Consider the following 13,759-nt stretch of genomic DNA (forward strand, 5'->3'; position numbering starts at 1 on the left):
ACGTGCAGGGCTCGGCGCGCGCAAGTTGCACAAATGTGCACCCCCTTGCGCGCGCCGACCCCGGATTTTATAAGATACGCGCAGCGCCTGGTGTGCGAACAAAAGTACGCGCGCGTAGAATTATAAAATCTACCCCAGAGAGGGTGGTGGATGCCTGGAATGCCCTTCTGGAAGAGGTGATGAGGATGAAAACAGTAAATTAATTCAAAAGGGCATAGGATAAACATTATGGATCCCTAATGGCTAGAGGTTGAAAGTGAAGAAAAGGGTGGATGGGGTTAACCTGCGTGGAGGCATGGGGATTATTACCATTAACCAATTACTCTTGATGCATTTGACACAACTGCATCATTGCTCTCCATTTCAATAGCAGGGGAAAAAGGGGAATTGGATTTAGATGACAGTCAATACTGAGATCCAACTTTTACCGTCTAGGGAACTAATAAGCAGACATTAGGGAAAAGGCACAGAACTGCTTCTAAGGCCAAGTCCAAAAACAAAGCATTCAAGCAGTATTGTCTGAATTATCATTAACCTGTAAAAATATGCTAGCAGTAATTTTGTTATGGGTTTGATAGTTGATTGGTTTTGATTGTAAATATTACTACCCTTAACATAGGCTTGAGGGTAACCTGAATGAAGCAGCAATTACTACCCTTAACAGAAACATGGGGTAACCTGCAGGGAGCGGCAGTTACTACCATAAGAAACTTGCTGGGCAGACTGGATGTACCATTTGGTCTTTTTCTGCCGTCATTACTATGTTACTGTGTTACTAAAGAGTTTAGGACTGTTCAGCTTGGAGAAGAGAGGGCTGAGGGGGGATATGATAGAGGTGTTTAAAATCATGAGAGGTCTAGAATGGGTCAATGTGAATCGGTTATTTACTCTTTCAGATAACAGAAGGACTACGGGGCACTCCATGAAGATGGCATGTAGCACATTTAAAACTAATCGGAGAAAGTTCTTTTTCACTCAACACACAATTAAACTCTGGCATTGCACAGAGAACATGTCAAGGACCTCAGTCCGGCTACTAAAGAACGCATGGAGGCAGCCCGTAAGGAGCTCAATAATTTACTAGATTTTAAGGCATGACAGAACATCTTATATCTTAAATACAAACTGTTTCAATGGGGCAGTAAATCTGGTAAATTGCTGACTAGATTGGTAAACTCTGCGGATCGCTCTAAAGGGCTCATCACCCATATTAAGAATAATTCGTTGATCATCACTACTATCCTTTAATATCCAGAACTTTTGTTTCCTATTACAAGTTCTAGTACGTGGCTGGGCCTGTTAATGACCAACCATATCATGCTTTCTTTCAGGACTTGGAGCTACCAGAAATGAGCACTTGGGTGAGAGAGCTGTTAGCCAAGCCTCTTCAAGGGGTGGAATTGCAGGGAGAATTCAGTGACTAAAGCTCCTAAAAGCTCCACGGTCTGATGGGCTCAGACCAGAGTTTTACAAGTTACTGGATGATCTCACTCTTACCCCGTTAAAGAACATGTTCCATGCTGCGCAAGAGCGAGGAGAGTTTGATACTGGACATAACCTTGCCACAATAATTTTGCTCCCCAAGTCAGGAAAGGACCCCACCTTGACTACGTCTTACAGACCCATCTCCCTTCTTAACCAAGATATTAAATTGTTGGTGGCTGTTTTGGCCCAGCAGGTGAACTCTGTAATAGCAGAGGTAGTTGCTCCAGATCAAACAGATTTTATTAAGGGTAGGCTTTCTAATTCTAACCTCTTAAAAACTATGCTAGTAGCGCTTTCTTCTTTGCCTGCCAACTGTGAGGGCCTTCTTGTCAGCCTTGATGCCAAAAAGAAATTTGACCATGTGGAATGGCCATACTTACTGCGGATACTAGACCACTTTGGGTTTGGCGACTGTATGCTGTCCTGGGTCCAATTGTTATACAAGTCACCTCAAGCTCAATTACTGGTGAATGAGATGCTCTCAGAAGTATTTCTGTTGGTTAGGGGAACCAGGCAGGACTGCCCCCTCTCCCCTTTATTATTTGTCCTTGCTGTCGAACTGCTGGTGGCTAAATTACGGGCCCTTCGCTCTTTTCATGATATTCAGATTTAAACCAAGGAGGTCCTTTTAAGTCTTTTCACAGACGACATGCTACTTTACATGGGTAACCCAGTTGAGAGCGTAGGGGATATTATTGGGGTTATAAACCATTTGGGGTTTTTTGGGGCTCTGGATTAACTATGGGAAATCAGTGGCGTTTCCATTATCTCCTACTTTGCAATCAGGATGGGATGGCCCTTTTCCGTTGGTCTGGACTGGGTCTCATTTTCGCTACCTGGGCATTCAGGTGGCATGACCATTTCAGGAGCTTTACGCGCTTAATATTGTCACAGTTTTACACAGCACTCAGGCCTTGTTGTTGCACTGGAAGGCCCTCACTCTTCCTGTAATGGGTAGATGTGCTTTAGTCAAGATGGTGGTCCTTCCTAAATTTCTTTACCCACTGCAAATGCTGTCCTCATGGCTTAAGTCCTCAACTGTCTGGGCTTACCAAGCTATGCTGTGCTCTTTTATTTGACATAATAAAAGAGCATGGGTGGGCTTTGATGTGTTGTGATTGGACAGGAAATTTGGTGGGGTTGCTCTCCCAGATTTAGGCATTTACAACGCTGCTTGCCTTCTTTGTCACTTAAAGGAGTAGATATTCAACCATCCCAAATTTGACGTAGAGGGCTTGATGTCTGCCTGGATGGTCCCTTATTTCTCAATAAATTTGGTCCATTTATGACCTGGCAGACTATTCTCTCTGCAAAGGGGATTCATAATCTGGCTCACTTGATGGATTCTGAATCTTCTTGCCTTTACTCATTTGAGCAGCTGCAGGAGGATTGGGATATACCAAGGCATCATTTTTTTTGCTTATTTACAAATCCGTCACTACTGTATTAGCCTTTATAAGAACAATAGTTCTCTTCTTGTTCCCACTGATGATGAGGAGAGCTTTCTGGAGACCCCATGCAAATTTAATAAAATTGCTATTTGGGAGAGGCAGCTTCTCTTTGCCCTGCCCACTCCCCACAAGGTCTGATTAGTGGAGAAATGGAGTGCAGACCTTGGTACTGAAGTATCCTCAGACTTGCTCTCCCATGCCTTCTTGGTGATTTCTAAACATTATCTGGCAGCTACCATGAGGGAAATTCAGTATAAGTTGTTACATAGAACCTACATCACCAGGGTATGGGGTATCTTGATTAGCCTGTGGGATGCTGATGTCTGCCTGAAATGTAAAGCTGCCCCAGGTGATTTATGTCATATGTTTATGGGGTGTTCCAAGCTACAGCCTTTTTGGAACCAGATAATGGCTTATTTGGATAAGCTATTGGGGTGCTCTATTTCATGGTCTGGGGTCTCTGTATATTTCTGTTTTTGAGATAAAGGATGCCTGTTACCCCGAAGGGGTAGTAAATTTCTTTCTGTGGCCATCCTCCTTGCGAAAAAGACTATTTTACAACGTTGGAAACTGGAGAAGGTGCCCTCATTCGCTCCATGGAAAGAACTGATGCTTCATACTGTGCAGCTGGACTCGCATCAGAAGTGGGTTCTGCAACTCAGAAATTATTTCTATTCCTGAAGGACTACTTTGCTCTCTGGGATAAGGTACTTCTCAATCATTGATAATGGTACCTGGGATATGGCATGTTTGTTGCCCAGTCTGTTTTCCTTTTTCTTTTTAGGATCTGGGCTACTCACAGTGGGTGTGTATTTGTGTGGTTTGTGACTGTGTATGTGATTCTGTTCTGGCTGGATATCTGTGTGTAGGGGTTGACTGGGACGGGGGAAATGCTGAAAAGATGGGTCATTATGGTTATTTTATTAGCCAATATGCTGTAACGGCTGCTTGTGATATCGACATTGTTTGTCATTTCTGCATTTACTGACTCAATAAAGATGAATTAAAAAACAAAAAAAGAATTCCTACCACAGTTCGTGCCCTGCATTCTGCCAATCAATATCTTTTAGATTTCTTTTCTCCAGAAGTTGCATGGCTTATGGTGACAAGGGAGTGTTCTTTTTCAATCTATGGCCCTACATTATGGAATTCCCTCCCAAAAAAGATAAAATTAACTAGACAGCCAAATTGTTTAAACAACTACTTAAGACAGACTTGTTCCAGCTGGCCTTCCCTCATAATTCGTCTCTTTAAATTACTCTGACAAACTTTTATTTGTAGCATACAGTTGTAATATTGCCCATCTAACAGCCTTATTTTGTGGTTAAAGTATGTCTTTTGTCATCTGACATAGGTACTTTGTTGTATCTGTTTATATTTTAATTTTAATTATTGTGTTTGTTTGATTGTAAACTGCCTCGAACTGTTAGGAGGGGTGGGTAATAATACTCGTAAATAAATAAATAAATGTGATGAAGCCCCATGGCTGGATGATTTTTATTGTTGTTGTTGCACTCTGGAAAAGAACAGAAAATGTGCTGGGGACGGGGAGGGGGGGGGCATTTGAAGCATATGCATGCTTTATTTGTCTTTCCTTGAATAAAATTATATATATCTATATCTATATAAATAAAAATGTTAAATAGTTTGGACAAAATCGCTAATCTCAGAAACCACTGAACCGATTGCTTTCAAATTTGGACACAACCTTCATTTCGCATTCAGGAAGGTTCTTCTGTACTTACATTACAGATATGTCACACCTGTGACAGGTAAAATAGGTTTAAAAATTTTTTCGAGAAAACAGCGACATCTGCTGGACGTAAGCGCCATCTGTTACACCTTACACTAACACACGCTATACTAATCATTTCGCCAGTCCAGGTCCACGTTTCACTTCCATTTTAACACATTCGTGCACTTTTTTCGCCGGAAGATAACTATTTCCTTTACAGATAAAATACACCCACCACCCTCCTCATGCCCCCCACACACATGCCAAATTGATTTACTTCCCACAGCCTCCCAACATACACAAAACCACCCTCCTCACACCCCCCACACACATGCCAAATGTATTTACTTCCCAGGCCCTCACAACACACACAAAACCTGACAGAAGTCCGGGAGGCTCCAGCGGGGGGCCAGGACCGGTCCGGGACACATCTCCTGCACTACGGCCGTCGGCTGCCAGCAATCAACATGGCGCCGACGGCCCTTTCCCTTACTATGCCACTCGGGGACACCAATGGCGGCAGTAGCCCATGTGACATAGTAAGGGCAAGGGCCCCTCGGCGCCATTTTCAGGACTGGCAGCCGGCGGACCTTTGCCCTTACTATGTCAGAGGACCTACCGCTGCCATTGCTCCACCCCACTGACATAGTAAGGGCAAAGGGCCGTCGGAACCCGTTTCAGTGCTCGCAGCCGACGGACCAACGCCAATACATCGCTCCCGGACCGCTCCTGAACCCGCTCCACCGACAGACATTTTTATCAGGTCTCCGGGGGTCTGGAGGGTGGTAATGAATTTATTGCGAACATCTTGGGGAGGGGTCACGAGGGGGGGAGCAGGTTTCATTCATTCAGCAACTCGGGGGGGGGCAGGGGGGCTACTGTTTTTCATAGGGCTGGGGGAGGGGGGGCAGGAAAGTGTGGGCTGGTTAGTTTAAGAGAACTTTTCTCATATGGTTGTTTTTTGGGGGAAGGGGGAGGTTCACACACAAATACATACACTAAACTTGCACGATCTCGGGAACGCACCAAAATAGCCCTCCCCAGACCACAAAACAAATTTGGAAGTGCAAATTTGGTTAGGCACTCCCCTATTTGGCTATATAACGCGCACAGATGCCCAGGGACAGACCACATGTAGCACCAACAATTTTAATTTCCCAGGTCTTGGGAGGGGGCAGGAGGGTGGGGGGTTATTATTTGATTTAAAAGGTTGGGATTGGGGGGGGTTTGGGGTGGGGGGGTTCCCACAGAAATAGAAAGGCAAAGGTTTTCTGATCTGAAGGGTAGGCAGTAGGCGGGGGGGAGGTGATAGTGAGGGGAGGGAGAATGAGGGGAGAGGTGAGTGTGAGGGGAGAGATTTGGAGTGGGACAGGGGAGGGAAGGGGGGGTGAGTGACCAAGGGGGAGGAGGATGAGTAACTGAGGTAAATGAGCAAGGGGAAGGGGGAGGGAGGGTAAAGAACCTGACTCTGCCACAGCAGAGTCAGGTTCTTTACCCTCCCTCACACACACACACACACACACACATATATATATATATATATATATATATTCTTACTAATGCAGGAACACACATTTTTTAATATATATATCAAGTAAGTTTATTCCATCAAAATTACATACAAAAATTGTACAAACACTAAACAAGCAGAACAACAAGCAGAAAGACTGTGAGTGCTATATTGTTATAAAGGATTTTGTACTCTACATAGTCTTTGTACAATTTTTGTATGTATATTTTAAGGGACAGATATTGTTTTGAATTTTGATGGAATAAACATACTTGATATATATATAAAAAAAAGTTTGTGTTCCTGTATTAGTAATAATATATTTTGTATTGGGTGGGGTTCTATGTGTCATAATATTTCTTCTGTCTTTCTTGTTTGACTCACTCTCTCTCTCTCTCTCTTTTATCAAAGATTATAGAGAGGACAGACTGAATTTCAAAGACATAGGCATTTTATATATATATATATATATCTATATATATATATATATAAAATGCCTATGTCTTTGAAATTCAGTCTGTCCTCTCTATAATCTTTGATAAAATGTTATATACATGTATAATTTTATTCAAGGAAATAAGTATAAAGAAAGCATATGCATGGGCTTTCTAGAGGACAGGCTGAATTTCAAAGACCATAGGTATTATATGCATATATATATATATGTATGTATGTGTGTGTGTGTGTGTGTGCATATATAGTAAAAAAAACATATAGAAGGACAGATAATCAAGAAACTAAAGTATTCCATATGAAAAATAAACAAATACAAAAATTGAACTCTAATGATGGAGCATATAACAAAAGAATAAATTTGTATTAAATATCACAGATAATATCAAAAAGTATAAAATAAATATACACAGTTCATATACACATAAAAACCTTAGTAGAATTTACAAAACAGCATGATAGAAAAATGTTCAGACAATAAACTGTGAACTCAAATAGGAGTATAAAAGCAAGTTTGCTTACCATAAACGGTATTTCCGTATATAGCAGGATGAATTAGCCATGCTGTCATGGGAACTGTCAATCAAGGCCCGGGAGGCGGAGCTTCCAAAGAGTAAGACAGAGCTTTGCTCTGTGCGGCTGCACGTGAGTTCCCACGCAGGAAAGAGATCACTCCTCAGTCTGTGATTAAGCAGTAGATGTATGTAAAGAACATTAGGTCGATTATCCAGGGAGGTGGGTGGGTCAGCATGGCTAATTCATCCTGCTATCTACGGAAACACCGTTTACGGTAAGCAAACTTGCTTTTTCCCGTTGATAGCAGGGCTGAATTAGCCATGCTGTCATGGGAGTCCATAGCTCCCTATAACGCAATGTGAATCTTTTTTTTTTTTTGCATGAGTAGCTTGTGGTGGAAAGTTGACTAGGCATTAAGATGTTCCAAAATGAAGTATTGTTTTACTCATCCTGGCATCGTCTGATGATTGCTGGTCCAGGCAGCAATGAGATGTGAAGGTATGAAGAGATGACCAGGTAGCCGCTTTGCAAATGTCAATGGGCTGTATGTTTCTTAGATGAGCTATGGAAGTTGCCATTACTCGTACTTGATGAGCATGAGGTTGCGATGCAAGAGACATGTTCCGTTTGTCGTAGCAAAACTGAATACATTGTGCTATCCAGCTGGAAATTGTTCGTTTAGCTACCGGGTTTCCCAGAGCATTAGGATTAAAAGAGACAAATAATTGTGAAGCTCTTGTTTGTGAGTGTGTCCTTTCTTTATATTATAAGGCATGTTTACAGTCTAATGTGTGTAGTGCACGTTCCCTGTCGGTGTGATGAGGTCTAGGAAAGAACGTTGGAAGTTCTATGGATTGGTTTAGGTGGAATTGGGAAACCACCTTTGGCAGAAACGATGGATGAGGTCGTAGGACAGCTTTATGATGGTAAAATTGTAGATAGAGACTATAATGTACCAAGGCCTGTAACTCACTAACTCTAAGCGCTGAGGGGTAGATTTTTTTAAAAAGCGCGTTCGCGTACTTTTGTTTGCGCACCAGGCGCAAACAAAAGTACGCTGGATTTTATAAGATACGCGCGTAGCCGCGCGTATCTTCTAAAATCCTGGATCGGCACGCGCAAGGCTGCCGATTTTGGGCAGCCGGCGCGCGCCGAGCCGCGCAGCCTGTCACCGTTCCCTCTGAGGCCGCTCCGAAATCGGAGCGGCCTCGGAGGGAACTTTCTTTTGCCCTCCCCTCACCTTCCCCTCCCTTCCCCTACCTAACCCACCCCCCTGGCCATATCTAAACCCCCCCTACCTTTATCCACGGATTTACGCCTCCCGGAGGGAGACGTAAATCCACGCGCGCCAGTGGGCTCCTGGCGCGCCGAGACTCGACCCGGGGGCGGTTCCGGAGGGCGCGGCCATGCCCCCAAAACGCCCCGGGCCGAAACCACGCCCCCTGTCCTGCCCCCGTAACGCTGCGTCCCGCCCCCGAAATGCAGCGTCATCGGGTCCCACCCCCTAGACACGCCCCGACACGCCCCCTTCCAAAAACCCCGGGACCTACGCGCGTCCCGGGGCTCTGCGCGCGCCGGCGGCCTATGGAAAATAGGCGCGCCGGCGCGCAAGGCCCTGCTCACGTAAATCCAGGCGGATTTACGCGAGCAGGGCTTTTAAAATCCGCCCGTGAGGTTACTGCTACCAGGAACACCACTTTCCATGTCAGGTATTTAATGTGGGCTGAGTCCAACGGTTCGAATGGTGATAGCATAAGTTTTTCCAATATTATGTTTAGGTTCCATGGAACTGGAGGTCGAACCTTCGTAAGGCTCTTGATGAAATGAGATACCAGAGGATGGAGTGAAATAGGTTGGCCTTGATGTGGCCTGTGATAGGCGGAAATGACACTGAGGTGAACTCGAACCGATGAAGTTGCTAGGCCAGCCTTGTACAAGGTGTGAAGGTAATCTAGCAGAATCTCTGGTGAATAATCTAAGGGATGAAGGCCCTTGTTCGAGCACCATGCTGAATATAGATTCCACTTGAATTGATAATTTCTTCTGGTGGATGGTTTTCTGCATTTGATTATTATCTTTTGTGCTTCAATGGAGATGCCCTGTTCATCTAGGAGGAGCCGTTCAATCTCCATGCTGTCAAGTGAAGGGAGGAGTGCATTGGATGCAGGAGAGTTCCCTCCTCTTGTGTTAGGAGATATGGTTGATCCTGTAAGAGAATCGGATCTTCTATGGAAAGATTTAGTAGATAGGTGTACCACGGTTGCCTTGGCCAAGCTGGAACTATCAATATTAGTTGTGTTGCATTCTGCATGCATTTTTGGATTGTTCTTGTTATGAGAGATATCGGAGGAAATGCGTAAAGCAGTCCTTCTTTCCAAGGGAGGAGGAAGGCATCTTGCGCCGTCCGCTGAGGACTTGGCCAGATTGAACAGAATCGAGGTAGCTTTGCGTTCTCCTCCGTGGCAAAAAGATCCATCGTTGGTACTCCCCATTGCGCAAAGATGCTTTGTGCTATCTGGTGGTTGAGGGACCATTCGTGAGGATAGAAAATTCTGCTGAGTCTGTCCACCCGGGTGTTGTTGACCCCGGGAAGATATGTCGCTTGTAGCTGTATGGAGTGTCGGTGTGCATTCTCATAGATGAGAAGGGTCTCTCTGCAAAGGGACCATGATCCTGACCCTCCTTGTTTGTTGATATAAAACACTGCTACTTGCTTGTCCATGTAGATCATTACACTTCGACCTCGCAGGTGAGGTAGGTAGAAAAGCCTGTATTGCATTGCGTATCGCTCTGAGTTCTAAGAGATTTATTTGTAAATTTTGTTCGTGTGTTGACCATAGACCCTGTGTCTGTAAATGCTCGAGGTGCGCTCCCCAGCCCTTGTGTGAGGCATCAGTTGTAAGCACTGTGTTGTGCGGCAGAGTGGTGAAAGGGGTGCCCTTGGTGAGTGTGGTCTTGTTGAGCCTCCAGGTGAGGTCCCTGGACATTTCCGCTGTGAGTGTCACTCGGAACCGAAGTGGTTGGGAGTGTTGATTCCATTGACGCTTTAAACCCATAAGCAATCTGGTATTGGGAATCGTGTGGATGGCCGCTGCCATGTGTCCCAGTACTGAAAGGATCTGATGAGCCGAAGGATGTTGTGTCATTCTGAGGGAATGTAACAGGCGAATCATCTCTATTCGCCTGTCCTCCGGCAGGAAGGCTCGTTTGCGAGTGGTATCCAGTCGAGCTCCTATGAACTGTAAGATATGTGTAGGGGTTAAGATCGACTTCTGGAAGTTGATGACTAAGCCCAATTGATCCAGAGTCTTGATCGTGGTATCCAGTCGTGCTCCTATGAACTGTAAGATTTGTGTAGGGGTTAAGATCGACTACTGGAAGTTGATGACTAAGCCCAATTGATCCAGAGTCTTGATCAATTGGTGTAGGTGCGTTAACAGTAGCGTGGGATTCGATGCCACTAGGAGCCAATCGTTGAGGTATGGAAATATTCTCATTCCCTGCTGCCGGAGGAATGCCATCACCACCGCTATGCATTTTATGAAAACCCTGGGGGCCGATGATAGGCCAAAAGGAAGAACTGTATATTGGTAATGATTGTTCTGGAATTGGAACCGATTTTTGACATTTTTTCTAATTTTTCAAATCTTATGAGAAGAGAAGCTCCGTGTGCGTTCCCGCGCACGGAAGGAAACAGACTGAGGAGAGATCTCTTTCCTGCGCGGGAACTCACGCACAGCCGCACAGAGCAAAGCTCTGTCTTACTCTTTGGAAGCTCCACCTCCCGGGCCCTGATTGACAGTTCCCATGACAGCATGGCTAATTCAGCCCTGCTATCAACAGGAAAAACATTCTCATACAAGACAAATGAAACAAAGCCTGTGGACCAAAAAATTATAATAATAATACTGCATAAAAAGGCACAACTATTTATCACAAGAATAATTCCTTAATTATAAAGCTCATTTAAATTTCTGGTTTTGAAGGTTGGCAGTAAAAAAACTCAGACAATATTGCAAATAATGAAGATTTAACAGAAACTTGTTAGAAAGTATCACCCTTCAGTTCTGCAGCAGTGAAAATGGCACACCTTTTGTTACTCTTGGAGCCTCTGTCGGGTCCTTGTTATAACAATAAACTTCTGCTGCATTCGGGCCTGCTCTTCGCCCTCACTCCACCCTCTCTACCTTTGTGGCGACTCCCTCCGGGCCTGATGGACGGCTTGCTGCCGCGGCGTCTCCATGTCGCTTCTTTCTGGCGTCCCCGGACCGGCTCAACGCTGCGGATCCGCCATGTTCCTGATGATCTAGGGCAAGCGAGTGCGCGCACTCCGAAGTATGTACCATCAAGGGCGCGAAACTCAGGGGCATCCCCCTGTATTGATGTCATCCGCTTCCAACATAAAAGGTCTTCACTTGTGCTTACTATTCGAGTTAGCAAGGACTACGGACTCAGACTCGGACTACGAACTACATATCGTACTCGGTCAAGGAATATGGATTCGTCCAAGCTACTCTTCCTCCTCGGACTTACCAGGGGTGCCCGCTCCTCGGGGGCCTCGCTCTCTTTTCTCTATTTCAGATTGCAGATAGGAACTGGTACTCACTCCTCGAGGGCCCATGTTCCTGAAGACTCTGAAGATTCTCTACTGCCTAGAAGCTATTACAGATACAGACAATCGTGAGTTGCCACCGCTCTCTCAGAGCTTTCCCTGAGACCAGGTACTCGCTCCTCGAGGGCCTAACTCTTTCCAGCTACTGAGCCTCCTTAAGATTCTATGTGAGATTGTCATCTACTACTGGCTATGTATACAGCATATCCTGTCTACTCACTATCTATAGTCTCTCTACAGCTCAGCAACCCAGGGATCACAGTTCCAGTATCTGAGGGACTTCAGCCCTGCTGGGCATACCAGCTCACTACTGCCACCTCTGATGGTTCGACTAACCTGTCTAATAAAAGAACTATCTGTGTCTGTCTCCATACTCAAGCCTAGCCGGTGGTCTCTCTCAGGAAATCCTCTTGTGGGCGCTGTCATCTACCATCGGCCCAAGGATTTACCTATTTATTACAGTGTGCTCACTCCTCCCACTTCAGGAGCTGAGCATAACAGAGTGCTAGCTCTCATCTGTGTCTCCGCCCATCAGACATCAGAACCATAACAGATTGCAACTCAGCACGGAGATTATACAGAGTGCCAACTCCTCCCTCCTGGGGAGCTCACTCATCACAGATTGCTAACTCCTCCCCTCTGGGGGAGCAAAGCATAACAACCTCCCCCTGAGGAAGCCGCTTATGCATTGAAACAAATGGCCTTTTTTAGGGCATGAGGACTCGTTTCAACACACGACTTTACAATTTAAGGAACCGTTCTGACAATAAATTGGAGCGATTCTATTTGCCTTTGTATTTACACTTTTGGATAATACAAGGACTAGTGGGCATTCCATGAAGTTAGCAAGTAGCACATTTAAGACTAATCGGAGAAAATTCTTTTTCACTCAACGCACAGTTAAGCTCTGGAATTTGTTGCCAGAGGATGTGGTTAGTGCAGTTAGTGTAGCTGGGTTCAAAAAAGGTTTGCATAAGTTCTTGGCGGAGAAGTCCATTATTTGCTATTAATCAAGTTTACTTGGGGAATAGCCACTACTATTAATTGCATCAGTAGCATGGGATCTTCTTGGTGTTTGGGTCATTGCCAGGTTCTTGTGGCCTGGTTTGGCCTCTGTTGGAAACAGGATGCTGGGCTTGATGGACTCTTGGTCTGACCCAGCATGGCAAGTTCTTATAATTAAGGAATTATTCCTGTAATAATCAAACGTTTGTGCCTTTTCAAGCAGTATTATTATTATAATGTTTTGGTCCACTGACTTTGTTTCATTTGTCTTGTATGAGAATGCTTTATTCTCCAATTTGAGTTCACTGTTTTTTTTATGTGTATATGAACTTTGTATATGTATGTATATATAAATATATACCTATATGTGCCTGTGTGTGTGTATACACACATATATATCAAATGCCTATGCCTGAAATTCAGTCTGACCTCCGCATATTGTACGATTTTCTGAAAAAGTATACGTGCAATAGACGGTAAAGAGTCCGGGCATGTATGAGCCAGCCCAGGCGGCACATTGCTATGGAACAAACTTCTTTTTTTGTTGTTGCCGTTTCCTTGTTACCGTTATATCCAATAATGGACTCCAGCTCCAGCCGCGGCACGTCTTCCGGAGTTTCCTCGCCCATCACTCGCCTCTGCCGCTTTCGGAAGCTCCAAGTTGCAAACTGCAAGTTCTGCTGCTGGTCCCAGTCGCGCCGGCAGGCGGGGAGGAAGTCTCTTAGCAACTAATTTTCTTGTATACTTCGGTCGCTATGGAAACCATTCGTGCGCCTGCGCCGGGTGGCAGGATGTCCTGCAGAAGAGTAGGAGGAGAGGTTTGGAACGCAGGAGGAGAGGTTTGGAACGCAAGCGCAATAACGTGCCCGGCGTTGTGGGGCTGAATCTAGGTAGCCAAGCTATGTGGGGAGGGGATTTCCTACGTTCCTTTATTGTTGTAGCACGCGTTGTGCAAACTAGTGACTTGGTTTGCTGCAACTATTAAAGTTTTG

General features: G+C 44.9%; 1 protein-coding gene across 1 annotated transcript in view; it reads right to left on the minus strand.

The window, feature by feature from the left end:
• Positions 1–13,491, minus strand: part of CFAP52 (cilia and flagella associated protein 52) — a 224,177-nt gene extending 210,686 nt beyond the window's left edge. Inside the window, exon 1 of the mRNA XM_029600320.1 lies at positions 13,333–13,491. Within this exon, the coding sequence (XP_029456180.1) occupies positions 13,333–13,396 (64 nt within the window). The 5' untranslated portion in view covers positions 13,397–13,491. The remainder of the gene's footprint in view (positions 1–13,332) is intronic.
• Between the last annotated feature and the right edge of the window lie 268 nt (positions 13,492–13,759).

The sequence above is a fragment of the Rhinatrema bivittatum genome, chromosome 4, assembly GCF_901001135.1.
Source record: "Rhinatrema bivittatum chromosome 4, aRhiBiv1.1, whole genome shotgun sequence".
NCBI classification, from domain to species: Eukaryota; Metazoa; Chordata; class Amphibia; order Gymnophiona; family Rhinatrematidae; genus Rhinatrema; species Rhinatrema bivittatum.